At 42.7% G+C, this 22,520-nt stretch overlaps 1 protein-coding gene across 8 annotated transcripts in view; it reads right to left on the bottom strand.

Annotated features, from left to right (window-relative positions):
• The window catches only part of DAAM2 (dishevelled associated activator of morphogenesis 2), a 219,525-nt gene that overhangs the window by 49,980 nt on the left and 147,025 nt on the right, over positions 1-22,520 (bottom strand). For all 8 annotated transcript variants that reach the window (XM_083604470.1, XM_083604467.1, XM_083604465.1 and 5 more), the window contains 8 exons: positions 17,198-17,308; positions 14,476-14,579; positions 13,478-13,544; positions 11,661-11,778; positions 10,122-10,260; positions 9,765-9,823; positions 8,625-8,809; positions 6,769-7,086 (listed from right to left, as the gene is read on the bottom strand). In XM_083604470.1, coding sequence (XP_083460596.1) covers positions 6,769-7,086; positions 8,625-8,809; positions 9,765-9,823; positions 10,122-10,260; positions 11,661-11,778; positions 13,478-13,544; positions 14,476-14,579; positions 17,198-17,308 — 1,101 coding nt within the window. The remainder of the gene's footprint in view (positions 1-6,768; positions 7,087-8,624; positions 8,810-9,764; positions 9,824-10,121; positions 10,261-11,660; positions 11,779-13,477; positions 13,545-14,475; positions 14,580-17,197; positions 17,309-22,520) is intronic.

The raw sequence follows: 22,520 nt of genomic DNA, 5'->3' as shown, positions 1-22,520 counted from the left end.
CCCCCCCCCCAACTGTGTCCCCCCATGTCGGGAGAACCCCCCAGAACAGAGGAGGAGACTGGTATGTTCTGTCCAGGAAGCTGACATTCTTGCACAGATGGGACATCTGTAATAGTGCAACGTTGAATCCCACCCATTGTGAAGCCAGATACTATGGTTAATGGCTTCAAAACAAGACAGGATATGGAAGCCATGTTTTGAAAGGTGCCTTATGAATCCACGCTTGTTTGGAAGCCACTGAGCCTTGCTTCTTGGTCTGCACTCTAAAATCTGCTTGCAAAAGAATTTCATTGCAGTTTTTTTGTTTAACTGTGAAGTGTCCCCAACATCAATGAACAAAGGCACTGTTAACGTAAAATTGTTAATTTTGTGCTAAAGAACTGGAGACTTTAAAAAGAACACAGAAATGTTCATGGTGTGTGTTGGGTGGGGGAAACTCAAGGAAATCACATTGGCAACAATGATGATTTTCACAGCATGTGGTGTCTTATGGTCCCAAAGAAAAGATTACCAAAGAGACCTCTCAAAGGCTCCTGGCCTGAAAGTTCCTCAAGTGCACTCACGCAACAAAGTGCATTAACACTTCATTATTGAACTAATTAGGAACAGCCTCCATTTCCCACTCACAGTCATTAAAAAGAGCAAGAGAAATGTGTTATGCTAGAAAGGAAACAAGTTGATGGTCAGAGCAAAAAGAGCGGAGCCTTTTAAGAAATAAGATGTTTAAAGGAAGGAAAAGGTTTTTTTGAAGAAATACAGAAGTTAAAATAAAAGCACAGCAATGTGCATTTGCACTGTCTTGAGGTGGCTGGTTGGTCTGCAAAGCTGTACTCCATATCAGTGCTTTTTTAGCTGGTATGAAATACCATAACCTCTTTTTTTTTGCAGCCCATGGCAGTCATTTTATGCTGGTACCCACAATACTTATCAAGATATGAGTGCTCGCACTCATCAAAAGTCTTGGTCCTTATCCGAAGTGTGGAGCTGAGATGACCATAGTTGACTGTGTGCCCCTAGATTATTGGAGCTACTTAGAAGTGCATCAGTTTTTCTGGGAGAATCCTAAATATTTTCTTCATGGAGCGAGAAGCTCAAAAGCTGAACTTTGGAAAACTAAATTTTCCATGGGAGCAATGCTTGTATTCATGAGACAGCACAGACTCCACCATGAGAGTTAAGGAAGACAAACCAAATCATCCTTTTTGCTATGTCCACTGATGTCACCAAAACTTCATTTTTTTCTCTGGCTGTCTCCACTAAATAGCTCTTTAACCTTCCAGAATTGGCCTAACCTATTTTCAATACTGGGTAGAATAGCATGTCGCTGAATGACAAGGCCTCAGATCAAATTATTCTAAACTGAATTATGCCTTTACTTAAGGAATTATGCCTTACTTTAGTAAGGCAACAAGTTAAACAAGTTTTGGGGAAGAAATTTTAGAAAAACCCCCCACTATTTTTACCATTTGAGTAGTACAAATGAAAAAATAAGCAGATATTATTGGCTAAATTTATATTTCTCTATTATTGCCTGACTTGACCTTCCTGTGTAAAGCTTCCTGGTGGAGGGAAGCCTCCCATTCCCGTGCTCACCCTTTTTACTCATGGGAAAATGGATGGCTGGGACAGACAACTTCCTTACACTGCATTCTCATTGCTCAGTTATGGATTAAGAAATGTATAGCTGCTTTTCATCAGTCAAAATGACTGAGTATTGCGAGTGAAACAAAAGATTCACCTAATGACAAATTATTCCCTTAGCTCCAGAAACATAGTTATGGTCGCTAATCAGCAATATAAAAATACAACAAATTCTTGTTCTTTTTGTTCTTTTTTAAAAAAGTTACTTCATCTGTGCATCATTCCATTTCCCCGCTTAATGAGATATTTTTATTCCATGTGAACCTTGGAGAATTAGTTATCTGGCTTCTCTGCTATGCAAAAAGTTTTAGTCCATTATGAGAAATCAGACCTGTGAACAGAATTTCCCAGGACTCCCCAGAGATTGCCTAAGACATAAAGCAAAAAGTATTTGGAGCACACGCAATTAACCAGAGTACATCTTTATAAGGAACTGGCCCTGCAGAGAGGATTTGTTTCTCAAATGCATTGTACAATCCCATTGCCTCATGTCACTGTGCACTGACATACTTGAAATAAAATACGGTCCTCTGGGAGAGAAACTAGAGATAAGTGAAGCACAGAGAATGGTCATAGCAGGATCCCTCCCTACAAAATGGTTTGTTTCTATGCCCTCTTGTTAGCAAACTGCATCATAAACCCAAACCCAAGCATGCAGTCAACTGCACTAATCTCTGTTTTGCCATGAAAAGAGAATCAAGGAAAATTGAATGAATTTTGAACATGGGGACGCAAGGCCTGTTCATGATCAAAAGAACATGCTGAGGACTGTGATTTATCATTCATTTTTGGCCTGGCTATAGACAGCAGAAGAGACTCATTGCCAAGTCTTTACTTTTTTACAGTGCAACTGGCTATTTCCCTGGCCGAAACCATAGACAAGGAATGGGGAATCTGTGGCTCTCCAGATGTTCTTGAGACTACTCTTCCCATCATTTCCGAGCACTGGCCATGCTGGCTGCGGTTGATGGGAACTAGAGTCCAATGGTATCTGGAGGGGTCACCATCTCTGCCAGAGACCCCTCCCTCAGCAGAATACCCTTGTACCCAAGCAAATGCCACATTCCAGGTTACTGTGAACTTTTGAAGGGAGTTCTTGATAGGAAATGGGACGTCCTTATTTCACTGAAAAGGCAGTACAAGTTTCAGCATAAATTGTTCACTTCCTCATCCTTGCAAACTCTGAATTCGTCAGGTACATTAATAACGCACAAAGTCCCCACAGCTATCCACAAGGATTGCTTTATTTTGCTATTTCCTTGTTCTTCATTGTGGCCCTTCATTTCAAGTGTCTTTGTCTCCAAAATTTCATCCATCTAGGGAAGGCATGTCAAAAGTCCATTTCAGGGGCCTAATGCAGCCTGCTGGTCAATTTAATCAGGCCCCTGTAGGTATGTCCTGGGGTAAAATTGTAAAAAAAGCTCAACTTCAATCCTAAGAAAAGCTCAACAACTTAGGTTGGCCCTCACGCATGTTCATTTCATCAAATCTGGCCCTCTTTGGAAAAAGTTTGGACACCCTAGGGATTTTATTTGTCATTTTAGAGTCTATGAGCTGAAATGTACACCTTACATTTCCTTCTGGGAAGCAAGCAAAACATTTATTCCAGAATGCCGAAGCATTTCAGTTCTATTTCTTAATCGGCCGAGTAGCCAATGTGGTGCCTTCCACATGGGGTTGCCGCAAAATTCCCCTCATTCTTGACCATCAGTCACGTTGGCTGGGGCTGATGTGAGTTGGTGTTCAATAATGTCTGCAAGGCTCCATGTTGGCTGCTCCTGGTATTAAGGTTTCTAAAGAGTCATTTCATAGAAGGTGTTAACCACAGGCAAGTTAGTGCAATGCTTCCATGTGTTCAGTATCAAATTTTTCTGACTGAGTTAATGTAACAAAAGTAAGGGTGTCAAGGGAAATTAGTGAGTTGTTGCAGTTTTCTCCCTGGAAACAAAAGCATCCTTCACCCCAGCTCTTTTTGAAGTCTTCCTCTTGCGGGCCAAGAGTGATGTAAATTGAACAGCTTGACAACAAGAACTGGAAAACATTTCCACATCTTTAAGATAAACAATACAGCTGTATTTTCCTCCTTTGTTAAACAGTGACCCTAATAAAGTCCTGCAACCCTACATTGTAAAAAGTTAGGCCTCCCACTGCGAAATCCAGATTTCTTCATCAGTTATCATTGTTCCTGTTAGGCTGTACAATCTCAATTAATTCCTTGGAATAGCCAGTAGGAACTGGAATAGACATCTGCCAGATGCCATATGGTGTGACACTACTCTCTTATTTTTACTGGTCATAGAAGATGGGCTGGTGGACCAAAGGCTGAACCAGAGTTTAAGTTAATATTTGTGAGGGCCAAACTACCTGCTGAGCTTCAGATCTGTGGGCAGTATGCAACTAAATAGTTGCATGAGAGCAAGGGTGAGCAATGGCACAACAGGATTCCCTTCTCTCTCCTCTCGCCCTCCGCCATCCCTAAATCTGTTCTGAAGAGTTGGGGGGAAGCCCAGATCAGATCTACGGGATGCACAGGGTGAGGAGCAGGAGAAGGGGAGAATGCTCTGTTGTGCAAGGAGCAACCCTTGTGCTAATATAATGCTCACCGTAGTGCTACACAGAATACAACTCTATGATTGGATCTTCCTACATTTTTGCTTTGACTGAAATGCAGCTGCAGGGAAAAAAAACCCTCCCTCCATTGCTCACAGCTGAAGATCTAAGAAAAGGTTTCCCAAACTTGGGTCTCCAGTTGTTTTTGGACTACAACTAGTGGTCAGGGATGATAGGAATGGTAGCCTAAAAACAGCTGGAGACACACATTAGGGAAACCCTGATCTAGGAGAAGGGTTACTTATCCCTTTCTTCAGTACTCTCTCCTCCATCTAAGTTGCCCCCCCCGCTCAAACTGCCCCTCATGGGGAAAACAACAGTATTATCCTCCCTCCCCAGGAAAGCAACAGCTCTGGGTGTTATGCATGTTCCGATTTAGGTAAGGGAAAGACGTACAAGGAGAAGAAAGAGTAATTGATCATGAATTTTTCACATGGCATTCTTTGCTCTGTGGTGATGGTGGGGTCTCAAGGCCTCTTATAAGAACATTACTAGAGAGCAATCAAACAACCTGAAGTTTTGAAACTAAAATCAGCCCACCACTTTAAAGGGAAAAACAAGCTGTGTGAGTTGAAGGGCAGTGTCATGTGATGCTGTAGCCCTGTACCACTTCAGATGGGACAGTGAGGGGATGAAATAAATTTCCTCCCACAACATTAAAAATAAACACCCCACACAGCACATGGCCTATACAAAATACAACACAAAGAATAGAGTGTGATAGCTTTTTAGTTAAAGCTAAAGAACCTCCACCTCTGGAAACAGCAAAGCATTCACTAACCAGAAATATTAATCATGGCAAACGCTTATCATATCCTCCCAATACTATTCTTGCAGGCCCCAAAATAGCATTTGCATTCACCTCTGAAGCCCCCATTTATTAGCACAGCTGCCTCCACTCTTAACCAGAGGGGAGGATAAGTCTGTGGTGGCTGCATGCTAAAGAGAAACACCTGTGTGTCCCTCTCTACTTTATTTTCCCCTCCCACTAGTGTGTGTGTGTAGTTGTTACATCTTTCCTTCGAAGCACTAAGTCCTGTGTTCTGAAAATGAAAATAAATCCCTGTCTTACATTCTCTCCCACAGCCCCACGTGGCTCTGACAGACAAGCACAGGCGGAGCAGCAAATACTTCACTTCATCTTATTTTAAAAGAAATGGGGGGGGGGGAGAGAGAGAATTCTTGTGGCATTCCAGAGGTCCCAGGACACTCATTCCAAATGCCTGAGTTGAGTCCTGAGTGACTTGGAGTCTAAAAAAGAGTGTGGATTTCTAGGCAGTCACCCAAATTCAACACAGACGCTGTTCAATCTGTGTGTTTTTTTCTTTTTTTTAAAAAAAAGAAAACAACAATGCCAAGAGAGAAACAGGGGTAGGAGGGAATATAGGGGTGGGAGAGGTTACAGATCTTGGACAGAATGAATGTGCCATGCAAAAATTAGTCTGGAGACCCCTCCAGAAGGATGTGCTATGAAGAGTTTTACTAGGGTTGGGAGAGAATAGGGTAATTGTATTCAAGCATGATTACATAATGCATAAGCTGTCATCAATATTGCATTTTTCTTAGAAATCACCCCTGCAACTATTCAGCATTTCAAACACACACATATCTGAATCAACCTGGTCCTTTCAAAGAGGGGGCATGAATAATGAGGAAGGAAGGAGAAGCATCTTACACTTTATCTTTGAAACCTTGGGGCACTTGAGCATATTCTCTTTCTTCTCAGGGGGTATGAAAAATTAAGTTTCTAGAACCACCAAATGTAATGAATTTGATTGGGAGATTTTCAGAAGAAGAAGAAGAGTTTGGATTTGATATCCTGTTTTATCACTACCCTAAGGAGTCTCAAAGTGGCTAACATTCTCCTTTCCCTTCCTCCCCCACAACAAACACTCTGTGAGGTGAGTGGGGCTGAGAGACTTCAAAGAAGTGTGACTGGCCCAAGGTCACCCAGCAGCTGCATGTGGAGGAGCGGAGACGCGAACCCGGTTCACCAGATTATGAGTCTACCACTCTTAACCACTACACCACACTTCAAATCTCATCAACTATTGGTCAGGAAATGATGTTCCTGGAAATGCTCAAATGCATCCAGGCTTTAAGTAATAAGCTTTCACCTTCAGAAGGGTATGCTTGCCAGAAGGAAGGGTGGAGCCAGGAGCAAAGCCCATTATGAGCTAGGCTGGAATGTGAGACTCCACTTATAATGGAACTACTACTTCCAGACTGGCGTGTGTGCATGTGTGTAGGTCGAGTCCAAATGTCACTCAATCCAAAATCCATCAGCACCTCTTTTAAAATATAGAGCAATCCAAAGATGCCAAATATAAAATTAATACAATTGCCAAGGTATTTCAGTGAGCACCTGTACGCTCACCCACAACATTTTGCACCTGAAGCTTATTCAGCTAGAAATTCCTTCTCAGGCAACCAATTTAATAGCAATAACCAGACAATATACGGTAAACCTAAGCAACAGTCACAAGATCTACACAGAATGGCTCTCCTTCCCCTTACCTCACTCAGCTTGGCCCAGTTGAAGGACTTCAGCGGATGAGACGGCTGTGGAGTTGATTTCTTCTTCAGACTGGGCCCAGTGCCGCTGAAGGTGGTGGCGGAGGAAAGGGGAGGCACGCCCATGTTGAAGAAAGGCGGTGCTCCGGGAGGTGGAGGAGGTCCTCCTGGGGGAGGAGGTGGAGCGGGTGGAGGGGGGCAGCTGGAGAACGGAAGTGGTGGTGGAGGCGGCGGCAAAACCTCCGGAGCTTGTAGAGAAGAGGCAAACGGGCCACCAGGAGGTAGCTGAGGAGGGGGAGGGAAGGAAATGCTACCCCCTTGCTGGAAATGAGAACAGAACATTCTGATTAGTGTTGCATCAAAAATAGGTCCATTCTCAGGCCAGATGTTTTGCGTGTGAGAAGGGCAGTTCTGGCATTTTCAAAGGCAGCTGGAAAGAATTTTGGCAAAGTCCTTTCCCCTTTGTCTATGTTTGCCATAACGTCAGTGCTTTTCAGTGCTGGATCATGCCGATGGCCCACCTAGTTCAACAACTTGGCCAACTAGTTCACAGTGGCCAACCAGACGTCCATGGGAAACCTGTAAGCGGGACCTGAGGACAAGAGAACTCTCTCTACCTTGGTTTTCAGGAACATTGCTGCCTTGGACCATGGAAGCAGAGCATAGCAGCTCAGTGGCCTTATCCTCCCCACAATGCCTCCCAAGATGTAGGCATCAGTGGAGGGGAGGGAATATGGATGCAGCAAAACAAGTTTTGAAAAAAACATAAGGCAGAAGCCTCTGCTGATACTCTTCTGGTAAGGTCTTCACCTCTGCAATGTTTTTTCCCCTGCTGCCACCCTCAAAGATGTGCTTTTGACTTCTCAAGGTTCCTCAAAAATTGTCCACTGCAGAACTTCTGGTCAGGTTTTAAAGCTAACACAGACTATATAACATCCTATATAACAGGATGTCAGCCTCATATGGGAGCTCTATTCCATCCCACAACAGCAGGAACATTCTGAATTCTTACATCAGGCAAATGGCTGCTGGGGAGAGGGACTTTTATGGTAGTGTCCAAATATGGAACTCCCCCTTCATATCCATTTCTCTGGCACCATCCCTGTTATCATTCAGGCACCTAGCAAAGTCTGTTCTGTTCCATCCTGCTGTTGTGGGTGCAGGGGCACAGGTTAGCCACCTATGCATTAGAGCAGGCTGGAGACACCCCAAGAAAGATCAATGGGAAGAGAGAGTTGGGGTTACTTACAACTAAACACAGCACTTACCTTATGGTACAGCATAGGTATAGGTAAAGGGACCCCTGACCATTAGGTCCAGTCGCGGACGACTCTGGGGTTGCGGCGCTCATCTTGATTTACTGGCCGAGGGAGCCGGCGTACAGCTTCTGGGTCATGTGGCCAGCATGACTAAGCTGCTTTCTGGCGAACCAGAGCAGCGCATGGAAATGCCGTTTACCTTCCCGCCAGAGCAGTACCTATTTATCTACTTGTACTGCATGCTTTTGAACTGCTAGGTTGGCAGGAGCAGGGACCGAACAACGGGAGCTAAGCTTTGTGGTTTAACCCACAGCGCCACCCGCGTTTGGTACAGCATAACACATGCATAATCCCACAAGAAATAAACTAAAACTGAAGCGATGAGCAAAATAAAATAACGGAAAGCATTTGATGTATGGCTACTGATTCTATTTTCTTTATCAGAGGGTTTATGAACCTTTCAGCAAGTGTATAACTACTTGCAAACTTTTCTTTCTCTTTAGAAAAGGGCAGATGTACAAAATTAGAACTTCACTGTATCTCTTTTCTTTTTGTGTTTGTGCATGCTATGGAAGGAGAAGAAAAATCTCTGTATCCTACCGAGAACTCATTGAGTTGAGTTACAAGGTCGGTCATTTGGTCCCGGGTTTGACGTAGCTCCAGAGATTCCTTTTGCAGTTTGTCCTTCATTTTGTTCAGCGTCTTCATCATTTCATCTTTCTCCTGGGTCTTTATCTCACATTCCCTTTCTTTCTTCTCTAGTCTACTCATCAGCTCAGCATGCTCTGCAGTGGAAAGAAGACCAAAGTGCGATGAATGACAAGCTACTCAGTCAAAAGCCATGAATAAAGGGAACAATGGGTAAGAACCATAATTGTAAACTTCCAGACATTCTAAAGGCTGATTCTTGATAGCTCGGTTGGTTAGAGTGTGGTGCTGATAACACCAAGGTTTGATTCTTGTATGGTGGCTGGATTACAGGAAACTTTTTCAGCAGGGGGCCGGTCCACTGTCCCTCAGACCTTGTGGGGGGCCGGACTATACTTTGAAGGGGGAAAAATGAACAGATTCCTATGCCCCCCAAAATAACCCGGAGATGCATTTTAAATAAAAGGACAAATTCTACTCATGTAAAAACACTCTGATCCCAGGACCATCTGTGGGCCGGATTGAGAAGGCGATTGGGCCAGATCTGGCCCCCAGTCCTTAGTTTGCCTACCCATGGATTAGATGATCCTAAGGGTTCCTTCCAACATTACGATTCTATGATTATAAACGGCTTGGTTTGAGGAGTTGCATTAAAACTAGAAGGTAACCTGTAGCTCTCCAGGTGTTGGATCACAGTTTATCTCATCCCTGACCACTGGCTATTTTGGCTGGGGTTGACGGGAGCTGGAGTCGACCAATATCTGGATGGCCACAGGTTACCCACCTACGATATAGATGCAGGTACAGTTTTTGATGAGAATCAGCAGGTGTTTTCTAATGAGGAGGCATCCCAAAAACTGGAAGCTTTATCAAAATGTCGGAATCAGGTTTGCATTCAAATGCTAGCTCACCCAGTAGGCAACTGGGTTAAGTCACCTATCCTTTAGCCACAATTCACATCTATAAAACGGGAAGAATAGTGACCTACACAATCATGAATCCCTAGAACCCTATCATTCCCTCCACTGCCTGGAGATCTGTGGTTCAATCAGATTCCCTCTCTATTATCCAGAGTATAAGACGGCCACATACCTTTTCGGAATTTCTCTGCCTGATCTCTCCACTGTTTCACTTCATTCTCATTTACCAACCTGAATGGAGATAAAGCCAGATCAGCTTAGATCTATACCCAAGTAATTAAATACAAATATTCCTAGGAGAATGGGAAAAACCAGCTAATTTCTGGTGGGATTCATTCTCAATACTATTACTAACCTACTAAGGTAAAATTAAGATTCTCAATGTGAATGCAAATTGTACCAGATGAAAAGATGACATTTATCCACAAAGAATGGTTATCTCCATGCTGATGAAATGTCATATAAAAGCAGACCTTGTCCTTAACATGCTGCATAATATTTGGCTATTGGCAGTTAGCATGCTTCTTACATTTTAATGATGTTCTTGACATTGAAGTTCTCCAAAGGAGCTATATCAGGATCATCCCCTCGCTCATCCTGAAGAACAATTTGTTGCAGTATCCTGTCTAACAGCTGCCATTGTTGAAACGTCCCCCCATTTCGTTTATCTGCAACGACAAATGCCAGTGAGGAGATGCATCTAGATAAGTGGCTTTGATGAAAATCCCAGCAAATTTTAATTGAATGCTAAGACTGAGTCCTTCTTGATGACTTGGTTCCTACTGTGGTTATTTCAGCCATTCTGACCTTTGTATGTTCACCATTCATTATTTTAGTGAGTTCCCTTTCGAGCCACATTGGATGTGATCATCAAGCGACAGTGCAATCCTAACCATATCTTCACAAAAATCAGTACTATCTAGTTCATTGGGGCTTCAATGAATTCACTTTGAAAGAGAACTTTGTGAAGATGTGCACCAGTTCCTTTATCTTGTGTTCAAACCTAATTTCTGAAACCAGCTATAATGGATTAGGAATCTCATATTTGCTACTGAAACCAAATTTATACTTCAGTGGAAATGACCAAATATTCCTGGCAGATACTGATCCTACAGCAAGCCTTTGCCTAACTGTACTGATTGGAAGCAACTAATCTGCCGTTACTAGGCCATTCAATCAGATGGCTTTCAATCCCCATATTTGTATCATATGCCTCAAAGAGAAATTACTAATTTGATTTTCTAATTAAGGCATGGGAACTTTCTACTTATCCATTCCCATGCGGTGCCAAGCAAAAACCAAGCCTTTTCTATGAAATTCCCACTTAATAGCAACAAGTTTTCTCTTTTTTAAAAAACAACAACTTCATTCTGTGTCAATTAAAGGTGGCACCTGTTTCTCAGACCCTGAGCACAAATGTCCTTTCTTGCCTTTCTTAATAAACAATAATTTAATCAAGAAGGATTTGGTTTCCAGTTGGACAGCATCCATCTACTACTTTTTAAAGAAGTGGCTGCTTCATGTTTGGAGACCTTAAGTGGAAACAAAGAAGAATAAGAAGAAATATGAGAAATCCCTCGTGCAAGCATGCAAGAGGCATTATCACAAGGACATGCTCCAGTCAAACAAAAGCACTCAAAGAGAGTGCAGTGCAAGTCTAGTGAGGGGTGTGGCTTTAGGAAAGTCCCAAGGACTGGATAGAGAGGCCTGGAGGGCCTTATTCAGACCCTAGGCTTGAGATTCCTCACCCTTGCTGTATACTAAGCGCCTACTCATACTGAGTAACTCATTTGGCTTCTTTCACCAGCCAATCCTCAAATACTTTCAAGAATATTTTCAATGGTTATATTAGAGACTTTCATATGAATGGACTTGGCTAGTTTTCTCACTAAACAACACAATGGAAAGTAGGGCTCAAAAAAAAAAGAGTGGATTGACTAGAGTTTCACTATAGGGGAGCCCAATTCTCTAAAGCTCCAGAAAGGTAAGGATTCAACAAGCCATACTTCAGAAAATCTTCCTAATCGGAGAATTCTGCAGTAAGCACAAGGAGAAGAAATATACTCACAAGGCATTTGCAGGCAGTGCTGGAGTACAGAAAGTAAATATGGATAAGCATCTGTGTGCTTCAACCTCTTCTTGATCATCTCAAACATCTGCGAGGCGCTCTTTGTGTCAATATGTGCCTATAGCAAAATGAAACATGGGAAGGTGCAGAGTAAAACAAGAGAAATCTCCTAGTTTTGAAATCCTATGAGGCATCTAGTATTAAAATCTCAGAAGGACTGAAATGCACACCACCATTTGTGAAGATATGCTTCAAACTGAAAAAGAGGGGGAAGGAGGCTTGGCAGTGATGGGTTACTTTGATGACAAATTAAGTCTAAGGCAATTAGGGACAGAATATGGTTTACAAGGCAAGACATGGAGATGGTTGTTGTTGTTTAGTCGATTAGTTGTGTCTGACTCTTCGTGACCCCATGGACCAGAGCACGCCAGGCACTCCTGTCTTCCACTGCCTACCAGAGTTTTGTCAAACTCATGTTGGTCACTTCTATAACACTGCCCAACCATCTCATGTACATGGGGATGGTACAAGTGCACATAATAACACCTTTCTATCAGCAGCACCAAGTGGTCAGTGTATGAGAATGAGCTGCATGCTGAACACAAGAGGTAGCATTTTTGTATCACTGAACACTGAGATTTTGAAGGTCAATTCAGCTCAGTCCATAGTACTGAAGGAGCTAGTTCCTCACTGCAATATGTCATGCTACTCCACTTGCCTGAGAGAGGAGGAACCTGACTTTTAGTGGTGCTACTCCTACCCGGCAGATAAATTTTGGAAGGATGGGGGGGGGGACACAAATCCTGTTACACCCTATGAGAACTGCCCTGTGTGGTTCTACAACAACCAGTCTTTTTCTATATGGAATAAATGCTTTATAGCTGACAACAGGAAAGGCATCAAAAAAATTATATTGCTTCTGCAATTAAAAAAGCCCCACTCCAAACCTAAGGGACAAGCAATAAAAGCAGCATAATTTCATAGCTATAGTGCTGACTGAAATCATGAAAGCACCATACGTTGTTGTTTTGGTGTGCTATTTGTTGCTTGTAAAAAGAAAAAAAAGAGCCTCACTGGAAACTCAAGAGCTAATCTGGGGCAGGTGCTTGGCTCAAAGAGCAGGGAGCTGTCCACTGGGACTCTATAATTGATGGTGCTGAAATTAGAAGCTCCATGTATGGTTAAATAACAGAAGTTTACATCATAGAGTCAAGAGAGTATGAGACTGGAGCAGTGTCACTCCAAACATCTAGCTTGTAGGAACATTCAGTTTATCCCACAAAGGAGCATCTTCCAGCTCTAAGTGAGTAACGTCCAAGGTAATCTAGAAAACAAGACTCCAGAATGTAGGCAGACTATAGGTCCAAAAGACAGGAAAAAAGCAACAGCAACAGATGAGGCAACAACCAATCTGATGAGCCAAGCCAGTAGCTTCCATAACACCCAAGTCCAAGCCTGTTATGGCTCTCCAATACATTTGCTGAATACTTGGAACAGGCAACCACATTACAAACAGGTAAACAAACAACAACTAGGCAGAGGCGCTTTAAGTATTTGGTGCCATGAAGTTGAGAGACAGAATCCTAACATCATCTAAATTCATCCAGTGCCACTAGTCAACATTGTTGGCTGCTTTTTTTTTGTCTGCACTGTAAATAAGAAACAGAGCAACCCATATCTCTTTAGTTGTGAGAAAATCAGATCCTCACCACATGGAAAAATCATATAAATTTATACTAAAAAGCCAAAGCAAACAGGAAAGCTATTTTGTCTTTTTTAAAAATAAAATAAAAAAGCCTTTCCAGAGAAGCACTCACCACTTCAAACCTCTTCGCAAGTTCCAAGTCATCTTCATTTCTTACCATCTCAAAGAAATCTAAGTGCCTAGAAGACAGAATAAAATAAAGTCATACAATCCATCTCTTGCTTGCAATAGTGCAAGCTGGGCGAATGGGGAAAGACTGTTTTCCACTTAAAGAAAGGATAAAAAGGGTAAGGTGCTACCTTTTCCTTAATTCAAGTTGGTCTGATGAGCTTATATTAAGTTTTGACTTTCACAATGTTATGCTTCCGACAGAATAAAGTATTTCAATGCTTGTTGAACTTTAAATCAAAAATAAATGATAAATACATAATAAGAATTGGGAGTGGGACCTACCGAGAAGCTGTTAGAGCAGACAACTCCCATCAGCTTCAACCAGCATGGCAAGTTGGGATGATGGGAATTGTAGTCAGACAACATTTACAGTGAAACAACATCCCTGAAATGAACTAAGGTGTGCATACAGATAATTTAAAAGTGAATGTGCACAGAGAGTTTACAGTAGATGTGCATGGGACATCTGTTTATTGGGATCACATCCAGTCACTTAAGACTCCAGGCTTTGAACTACAGAGTCTGTGGGCCTTCAATCCATGTTAATTGACCCTCCCATCAGTATGACATATGGATACAACCTCTCAGAGTAGACTCTGCTGCTTGTGCAATCCAAGGGGTTGCTATCAATAGTAATGTTGCCCAAACTCCAGAAATTACCTATACTGGAATATACATTTGCTCAGTATCTGAAGAAGTGCGCATGCACATGAAAGCTTATACCCAGAACAAACTTAGTTGGTCTCTAAGCGTCAACTGGACAATTTTTTATTTATTTTGACTGTGTCAGACCAACATAGCTATCTACCTGAATACATTTGCTCAGTGTGTGTATGTGTGAATTGTTAACCTCTTCCCAAATCAAGCCAAGATGAATTTGTCCATCGCTGGATATTGAGTACACAACAGCCTCATATCTTCCCAGCATATATGGCTCACCTATCCAGCGTTGCATTTTCATGTCCTCTGAGCTTGTCAATAACAGGTTGAATGCCCAGCATTAAAAACTCATATCGTAGGTGCAATCGAAATTCCAAATTGTCCTAAAGGAAAGGAAAAAAATAGATCGAGTCATCAGATATCAAGGGCTTTAGATCACTTCAGATAAGATGAAGCAGAGGCTATAGCTCAGAGGCAAAGCATGCACTAAGATTCACTTCATAGCATCTTCAACTGGCAGAAATACAGGTAAGCAGGACTAGGGGTGGGGCTATACCGTACTAGTAGGTAGCTTATGATATTGATACAATTTATATTGCTGGTATAAATGGTATAACTTTCATGCCATTCTGGTGAGGGGACAGGAGAATTTAGAATGTTTTAGGGCAGGGTGGGGAACCTCACTTCTGAGGGTTGAATAAGGCCCTCCAGGCCTCTCTGTCCGGCCCTTCAAACTCTGACCAGGCCACACCCCTCAATACCCCTGCTGTAGTGCCTTTACCTGTCTGGAATGTGTCCTTAACACTTGCATACCTGGATGCAGGATGGAGTGGGGTCTGGCCATGCCCACTTTTGCCACATCCACCCATGTGTAGGTTGCCCATGTGGGAATGTGGTCCTTTGGCTGAAAAGGGTTGCCTGCCCCTGCTTTGGCACAATATAATCAAACCATAGCACAATTCATTACATTTGGGTTTCGGCTAGCAATTTCCAGCATCAAAAGGAAGGAAGGAAGAAAACCAGCACTAACTTTATTTATATATTCTGAACATAGGAAGCTGCCTGACATCACCAGAACATTGGGTCCTTCTAGCTCAGCTCTCCAGGGTTCAGACATGGAACATTTCTAGGCCTGCCTAGAGATGCCAGAAATTGAAGCTAGGACAATCTGCATGCAAAGCAGATGCTCTGTCAATGCCCTACAGGTCATTTTCATTGCATATTATATCATGTGGCAATAATAATAATAATAATAATAATAATAATAATAATAATAATAATAATTTATTTATACTCTGCCCTCCCTGGCCAGGACCGGGCTCAGGGCGGCTAACACCATAACATCGACCATAACATCCTTCTGGACCGTCTTCAGGGGCTGGGAGCTGGAGGCACTGTCATACAGTGGTTCCGCTCCTTCCTCCTGGGCCGTGTTCAGAAAGTGGTGGTGGGGGATGAGTGTTCAGACCCCTGGGCTCTCACTTGTGGGGTGCCTCAGGGTTCTGTCCTCTCCCCCATGCTTTTCAACATTTACATGCAGCCGCTGGGAGAGATCATCAGGAGGTTTGGGCTGGGTGTTCATCAGTATGCGGATGATACCCAGCTCTACCTCTCTTTTAAATCAGAACCAGTGAGGGCGGTGAAGGTCCTGTGTGAGTGTCTGGAAGCGGTTGGAGGATGGATGGCGGCTAACAGATTGAGGTTGAATCCTGACAAGACAGAAGTACTGTTTTTGGGGGACAGGAGGCGGGCAGGTGTGGAGGATTCCCTGGTCCTGAATGGGGTAACTGTGCCCCTGAAGGACCAGGTGCGCAGCCTGGGAGTCATTTTGGACTCACAGCTGTCCATGGAGGCACAGGTCAAATCTGTGTCCAGGGCAGCTGTTTACCAGCTCCATCTGGTACGTAGGCTGAGACCCTATCTGCCTGCGGACTGTCTCGCCAGAGTGGTGCATGCTCTGGTTATCTCCCGCTTGGACTACTGCAATGCACTCTACGTGGGGCTACCTTTGAAGGTGACTCGGAAACTACAACTAATCCAGAATGCGGCAGCTAGACTGGTGACTGGGGGCGGCCGCCGAGACCATATAACACCGGTCTTGAAAGACCTACATTGGCTCCCAGTACGTTTCCGAGCACAATTCAAAGTGTTGGTGCTGACCTTTAAAGCCCTAAACGGCCTCGGTCCAGTATACCTGAAGGAGCGTCTCCACCCCCATCATTCTGCCCGGACGCTGAGGTCCAGCGCCGAGGGCCTTCTGGCGGTTCCCTCATTGCAAGAAGCAAAGCTACAGGGAACCAGGCAGAGGGCCTTCTCGGTAGTGGCGCCCGCCCTGTGGAACGCCCTTCCAGCAGATGTCAAAGCGATAAACAACTACCTGACATTCAGAAGACATCTTAAGGCAGCCCTGTTCAGGGAAGTTTTTAACGTGTGATATTTTATTGTATTTTTGGTTTTTATGGAAGCCGCCCAGAGTGGCTGGGGAGGCCCAGCCTGATGGGCGGGGTATAAATAATAAATTATTATTATTATTATTATTATTATTATTATTATTATTATTATTATTATTATAACACCAGGTATGTAAACAATTGATTAAAATACAACTTAAAAACAGGTTTAAAATACAACTTAAAATGCAGCCTCATTTCAATGGAAGCCCAGAATCAAAACTGGGAGGAGAAAAACGTCAAATCTTCACCAAGGCCAGCTATCCAGACTGGTCCTACGTGGGCCAGAAAAAAAGCCAGGGAAGTCCCCAAATAGGGGTTCCATCACAGAAGTAAAAGGAAAGAGGGGGAGGGGATCAGGCTGATTCCAATAATTACTATTCATCAGTTCCTGTTGTTCCTATCAGCTATCCCACCATGCTTCACCACAGAGCTACGGGATAGATACCCTACTTTTTAAAAAGAAATGCTCAAAGTGGCTTACAAATAATAAAATATACATATAATAAAACCAAACCCACATAATGCAACGAACTCTGTTAAAGACTTACCTCACCAGTACCTGCATTCAAAACAGCATTAATAAAGGACATGATGGCAGTTTTGAGATTCACTTCATCTCGATATCGCCCCAGGCTCCGGTCGAGCTCATTGAGTAATGACTGCAAATGAAGAGCAGGGAGAAAGTAATGCACTCTCTATCACTGTAACGCTGAATTTCATTATAGCTCCTGCCCAGAAACACACAGAGCGCAAGTTATTGTTCAAATGCTTAGAAGAGAGCGAAGAGAGGCTATGAGAGAAGCTTGTGAATGCAAGACAAACATTTCTGCTTGATAACCTAAAATGGTTCAAAAACATATTTTCTGCTTCACATTATTTGCTTGTTGAAGGTTGGAATATTAAAGCCATCAGTTGGATTCCCATGATGGCTTATAAAACAATAAACCAAATTATAACAAAACATGAAAACAAGAACTTTGAAACACCACAATTTTAAAAAGGGATGGGGAACATCTGGCCTGTGGGACAAATTTGACCTGGCACAGGTGTCTTCTAACAATGTGGCAACTTTTTGTTTACAAAATTATCGATAATATAGAACTACATTTAAATGTAACAGATCAAGGACACAATGCCCCATTCCCTTCAAAGAGCTAAAATTTTCAAAGTGGTTTAACAGTTAGGTCCTCTTCCCAAGGAACTCTGGGAATTATCTCCTCAGTACACTTGATGAAATAGAGGTCCCATGATTCTCTGAAGGAAACCATGATTGTTTGAAGTGGTATGATACTTTTTTAAATGCACAGTACACATGGGGCCATAGTGGTTTTTCCAACTGTTGATAATGGGTGGGAAAATAAAAAGCTAAATCGAGATCAGCAAGTAAAGCTGCCATGGATCTCTCTTAGGATTAATATACAAATTATAAATCAATGCCAAGAAAGATAAAACCAACTAAAATTATTCAGTTCATTAATTGCACTAATATTTATACATTGGAGCAGTCTTCAGTACATGATCTTCATGCCTCACTTCATGAAAGACAGAAACATGAGGCAAAACTACCAAAGAAAATAAGGTCTTAAGTACTGTGAAATTTTGCATTGTGAAAGTTATCTGCTTTTATTATTGCTCCTAGTGGTGGAGTACCATACCTACAAAAATCACTGCTTTCTATTGGATTAGTGCTGGTTTATGCAGATGCTATTCTTAAGGCCAATTCCTCGTCCTCCTCCTCACTGGAGTGACTTAGTAACAGTGAACAGTTGAGACCAAGAGGCTATGCAGCAACCATTGCAGACGTCTTGTTGCTAACATTATAGATTTGTCTGCTTGACCATTTTCTAGAGTTGCTCTTCATAGCTAATGTGTAATTAATGATACAGAATCCAATATTTTTTAAAGCAGGATGTTTGATAGGATATGGGCTGTAACTCAGCAGAATATCACATATCTCTCTCTCTCTCTCTCTCTCTCTCTCAGACACACACACACACACACACACACACACACCTGCATCTTGTGCATAGTTGTAAGAGAAGAAATCCCAACACATGACCTCTTGCCCACGAGTAGGAGGCTCCATGTGACCAGGAAACTTGATTGTGTGGGTGTCCCAGTCACATGGATCCCCTATACACACACTGGAACTTGTGCATTGGGCAAGTCCTTCTCACACATGTCTGGGTGTGTATGCATGGAGATGCTTAAAGTACAGCCCCATTCCTCTCTACATGCACTTTCACCCTTCATTACTTTCAGAAGACTGTTATAGATTCACAGTGTGCACCCTTCAAAGATCAACCGGCTGCGCAGAAGCACTAAATCAAATTGCTTTTAGCATAGAGTCAGCTAATTTGACGACAAAGACCAGATATGCTGAGTAAGGATTTTTCCTTCCTGCTTAATAAGTTTCTTCACCCCTTGCTACTGGACAGGATTGACACTGATCCATAGTTGCTTTTCTGTCACGCATGAAACTTGGAAGTTGGGACAAGGCAGCCAATGGTTATGAGAGCATGGGGGGGCAGCAGAAAGCCAGGGCCCTACAATAAATTTGAGTTCACATGCTTCCATAATGCGATTCTCAAAGGAGCATGTTTTACCTCTGGAGACTCTATCTAGCACTCTGCTTCTATTTTTCGGGGGGGGGGGGAATCACCTAACAAAGTATTTGTCTGCATATCTTTACTAACACACATACTTTTGCACACAATTTCCCCTTATATGGATATTTTGCAAATGTTGGTGCCCTGCAATTGCAAAATTTGGAGAAGCGTGAATTTTGAAGGATAACTGGGAGGGGTGGCTAACACCCCAGAGGACAGGATCACACTTCAAAATGACCTTGACAGATTAGAGAACTGGGCCAAAACAAACAAGATGAATTTTAACAGGGAGAAATGTAAAGTATTGCACTTGGGCAAAAAAAATGAGAGGCACAAATACAAGATGGGTGACACCTGGCTTGAGAGCAGTACATGTGAAAAGGATCTAGGAGTCTTGGTTGTCCACAAACTTGACATGAGCCAACAGTGTGACACGGCAGCTAAAAAAGCCAATGCAATTCTGGGCTGCATCAATAGGAGTATAGCATCTAGATCAAGGGAAGTAATAGTGCCACTGTATTCTGCTCTGGTCAGACCTCACCTGGAGTACTGTGTCCAGTTCTGGGCACCACAGTTCAAGAAGGACACGGACAAACTGGAACGTGTCCAGAGGAGGGCAACCAAAATGGTGAAAGGCCTGGAAATGATGCCTTATGAGGAACGGCTAAGGGAGCTGGGCATGTTTAGCCTGGAGAAGAGGAGGTTAAGGGGTGATATGATAGCCATGTTCAAATATATAAAAGGATGGCACATAGAGGAGGGAGAAAGGTTGTTTTCTGCTGCTCCAGAGAAGCGGACACGGAGCAATGGATCCAAACTACAAGAAAGAAGATTCCACCTAAACATTAGGAAGAACTTCCTGACAGTAAGAGCTGTTCGACAGTGGAATTTGCTGCCAAGGAGTGTGGTGGAGTCTCCTTCTTTGGAGGTCTTTAAGCAGAGGCTTGACAACCATATGTCAGGAGTGCTCTGATGGTGTTTCCTGCTTGGCAGGGGGTTGGACTCGATGGCCCTTGTGGTCTCTTCCAACTCTATGATTCTATGATTCTAACTGCATTTCAATTCACACATTGGTCTGGGAAGTGATAATTAGGTGGGACTGCAATAAAATGTGAGCCAAACTAATTATGCTACCATCACCCAAATCCCTATTTAGAATTCAAAAAATCCAAGAAGTAACCTGGAGACAGTGGATTTCAGAAGTATCCCTAAGAGTGGCTACTGGAAGACATGAATGATAGATGATGCCCCCATATGAAGCCAGTGGGGAAAGTTAATTTAGGTCTGGACTGGTGTCTTTTAAGACTTAATATTATTAAACAGCTTTGAGTTGTTCTGGGACACTACTGCACTAGCTTCAGCTGAAACACAGTCCATTTCACCTCCACCCTGCTCTAGGTTTTCATCTCTAAGCCTGTTCTACAAACTGTGAATGTTACTTCTCTATTCCTTGGTGGGCAAATCAAGAACAAGACTCAGCTTTGTGTTCCCCGCCATCTGAACCTGTCTCTGACCTAAGCTATTTTGGTCTTCAACCAAATTCAATATTTTCCCATTTGCCAGGACCATTTCTTCAAGTTGTCATCATTCTTTTTTATTTATTTTATTTTAAAAGGAGTAAGCACTTCAAACACTGCAAGTCAAATAAAAGCAACCAATTCAGCAAGCTGCAGAAACAGACAGGGGTGGGCAGGGGGTGGGAGAGATTGTCAATCCTATTCCTTTGGACTCAGCAGAAGTTTTCAGCATATGCAAACGCAAACGACATCTGCCACTCTGAAATTATGTGAGTGAGGAGAGGAGAGCTCAGAGCTTCTCTCTTGCACCTCTGACATTATCGGAAGGACTTGAGGTTTTTTTCTCTCCTTCTAGACAGATGAGGCCTTAAATTAACTCATCACTACAACATTAACAGAAACACAGGTGCTCTCTTTATTTTTTTAAAAAAAAGATGAAGGCAGAAGGAACAAGTGGGAATATGAAAATAACTTCTGAACACACATAATGTGAATGCTTGCAGAATCACAGAGAGACAGGAAAAGTAGAGAGCAAAACAGTCATAGGGCCATGACTTAACTAATATTCCAAGTTGTGGAATTCCTTCCCAAAAGAAGTTGAATTAGGCCCATCCTACACATTTTAGGCTTTTAAAAATGGTTTTAAAAAATATCATTAATTTCTCTGGCCTTTAATGATGTTCAATTATGTTACTGATGTTTTAATTGCTCTGGTTCCTTTGCTCTTTTTGTTTCTGTTTAAAATGCTTTAACTTGTTTTAGTGATGTTCTACTCAGAGGCTGCGTTCGCATGTCATGTTAAACCATAGTTAAACATGGGCTGTGGTTTAACACAAGTGAGCAGGGTTCCTGCTTCATTCCTTCTCTTCTCCTAGCTATGCTGTGCTGGAAGCAACTAACCACAAGCCTTGCCTTGTTATATTGTCCAAACCTGGGTTTGGCTACAATTCATGGGGTGTTGTTTTTTTGGAGAGAAATGACTCACCTGCTGAAGTTTAGAAAACAGGACAAGCTGAGGCTTTTGGTTTATTGCACCCAGCACCAGGAGCAGGGAAGCAGATACTTTTGAACAGCAACAACAGTAAAAGCATCAAACCTAAGATGCTATGAAGCTACATGACAATTTCCTGTTCTTGACTTCTTTTAATATGAGCATCAAGATCACACGGAGTCAACAGATATGGTCAGCAGGAAACAGAATGACACCATGGACAGCGGATGAATCCTTACCTCAAAAACATTCTGAGCAGAGGAGGACATAACATTATCCCCTCATTGTGCTTGTAATAAAAGGTTCTCTTTGCTACAACTATTAGACTTTAGACCAGGGATGGGGAACCAGTGGCTCTCTAGAAGAAGTGGGACTCCAGCTGCCATCAGCACCAGTCAGCATTGGTCAATGGTCAGGGATAATGGGAGTTGTAGACCAACAACAACTGGAGAGCCACAGGTTCACCATCCTTGCTTTAGACCTACACAAGCATTCAAATGATAGAAACAGTCCAAAATGATAGAATTCATCCCTTGACTGAATATTCAAGATTCGAATTATTGCATCTAATATAGCTGACACCAGCACTTCTGATGCCAATATTCAAAGGGAGAAAGATGAGTTGAAGGCATTCAAAGTTACCTTGCCTGAGTTTAACTTTGGCCTCTAGGAAGGAACATTGCAGAAAAGGCCATTTTGGCATGACGCAAGCATCAGAGGAAGGAAAAAAACCACACAAACAGGAGCACGTCCT

The sequence above is a fragment of the Podarcis filfolensis genome, assembly GCF_964270895.1.
Source record: "Podarcis filfolensis genome assembly, chromosome: 3".
NCBI classification, from domain to species: domain Eukaryota; kingdom Metazoa; phylum Chordata; class Lepidosauria; order Squamata; family Lacertidae; genus Podarcis; species Podarcis filfolensis.
This window is presented reverse-complemented; position numbering and strand designations above follow the sequence as displayed.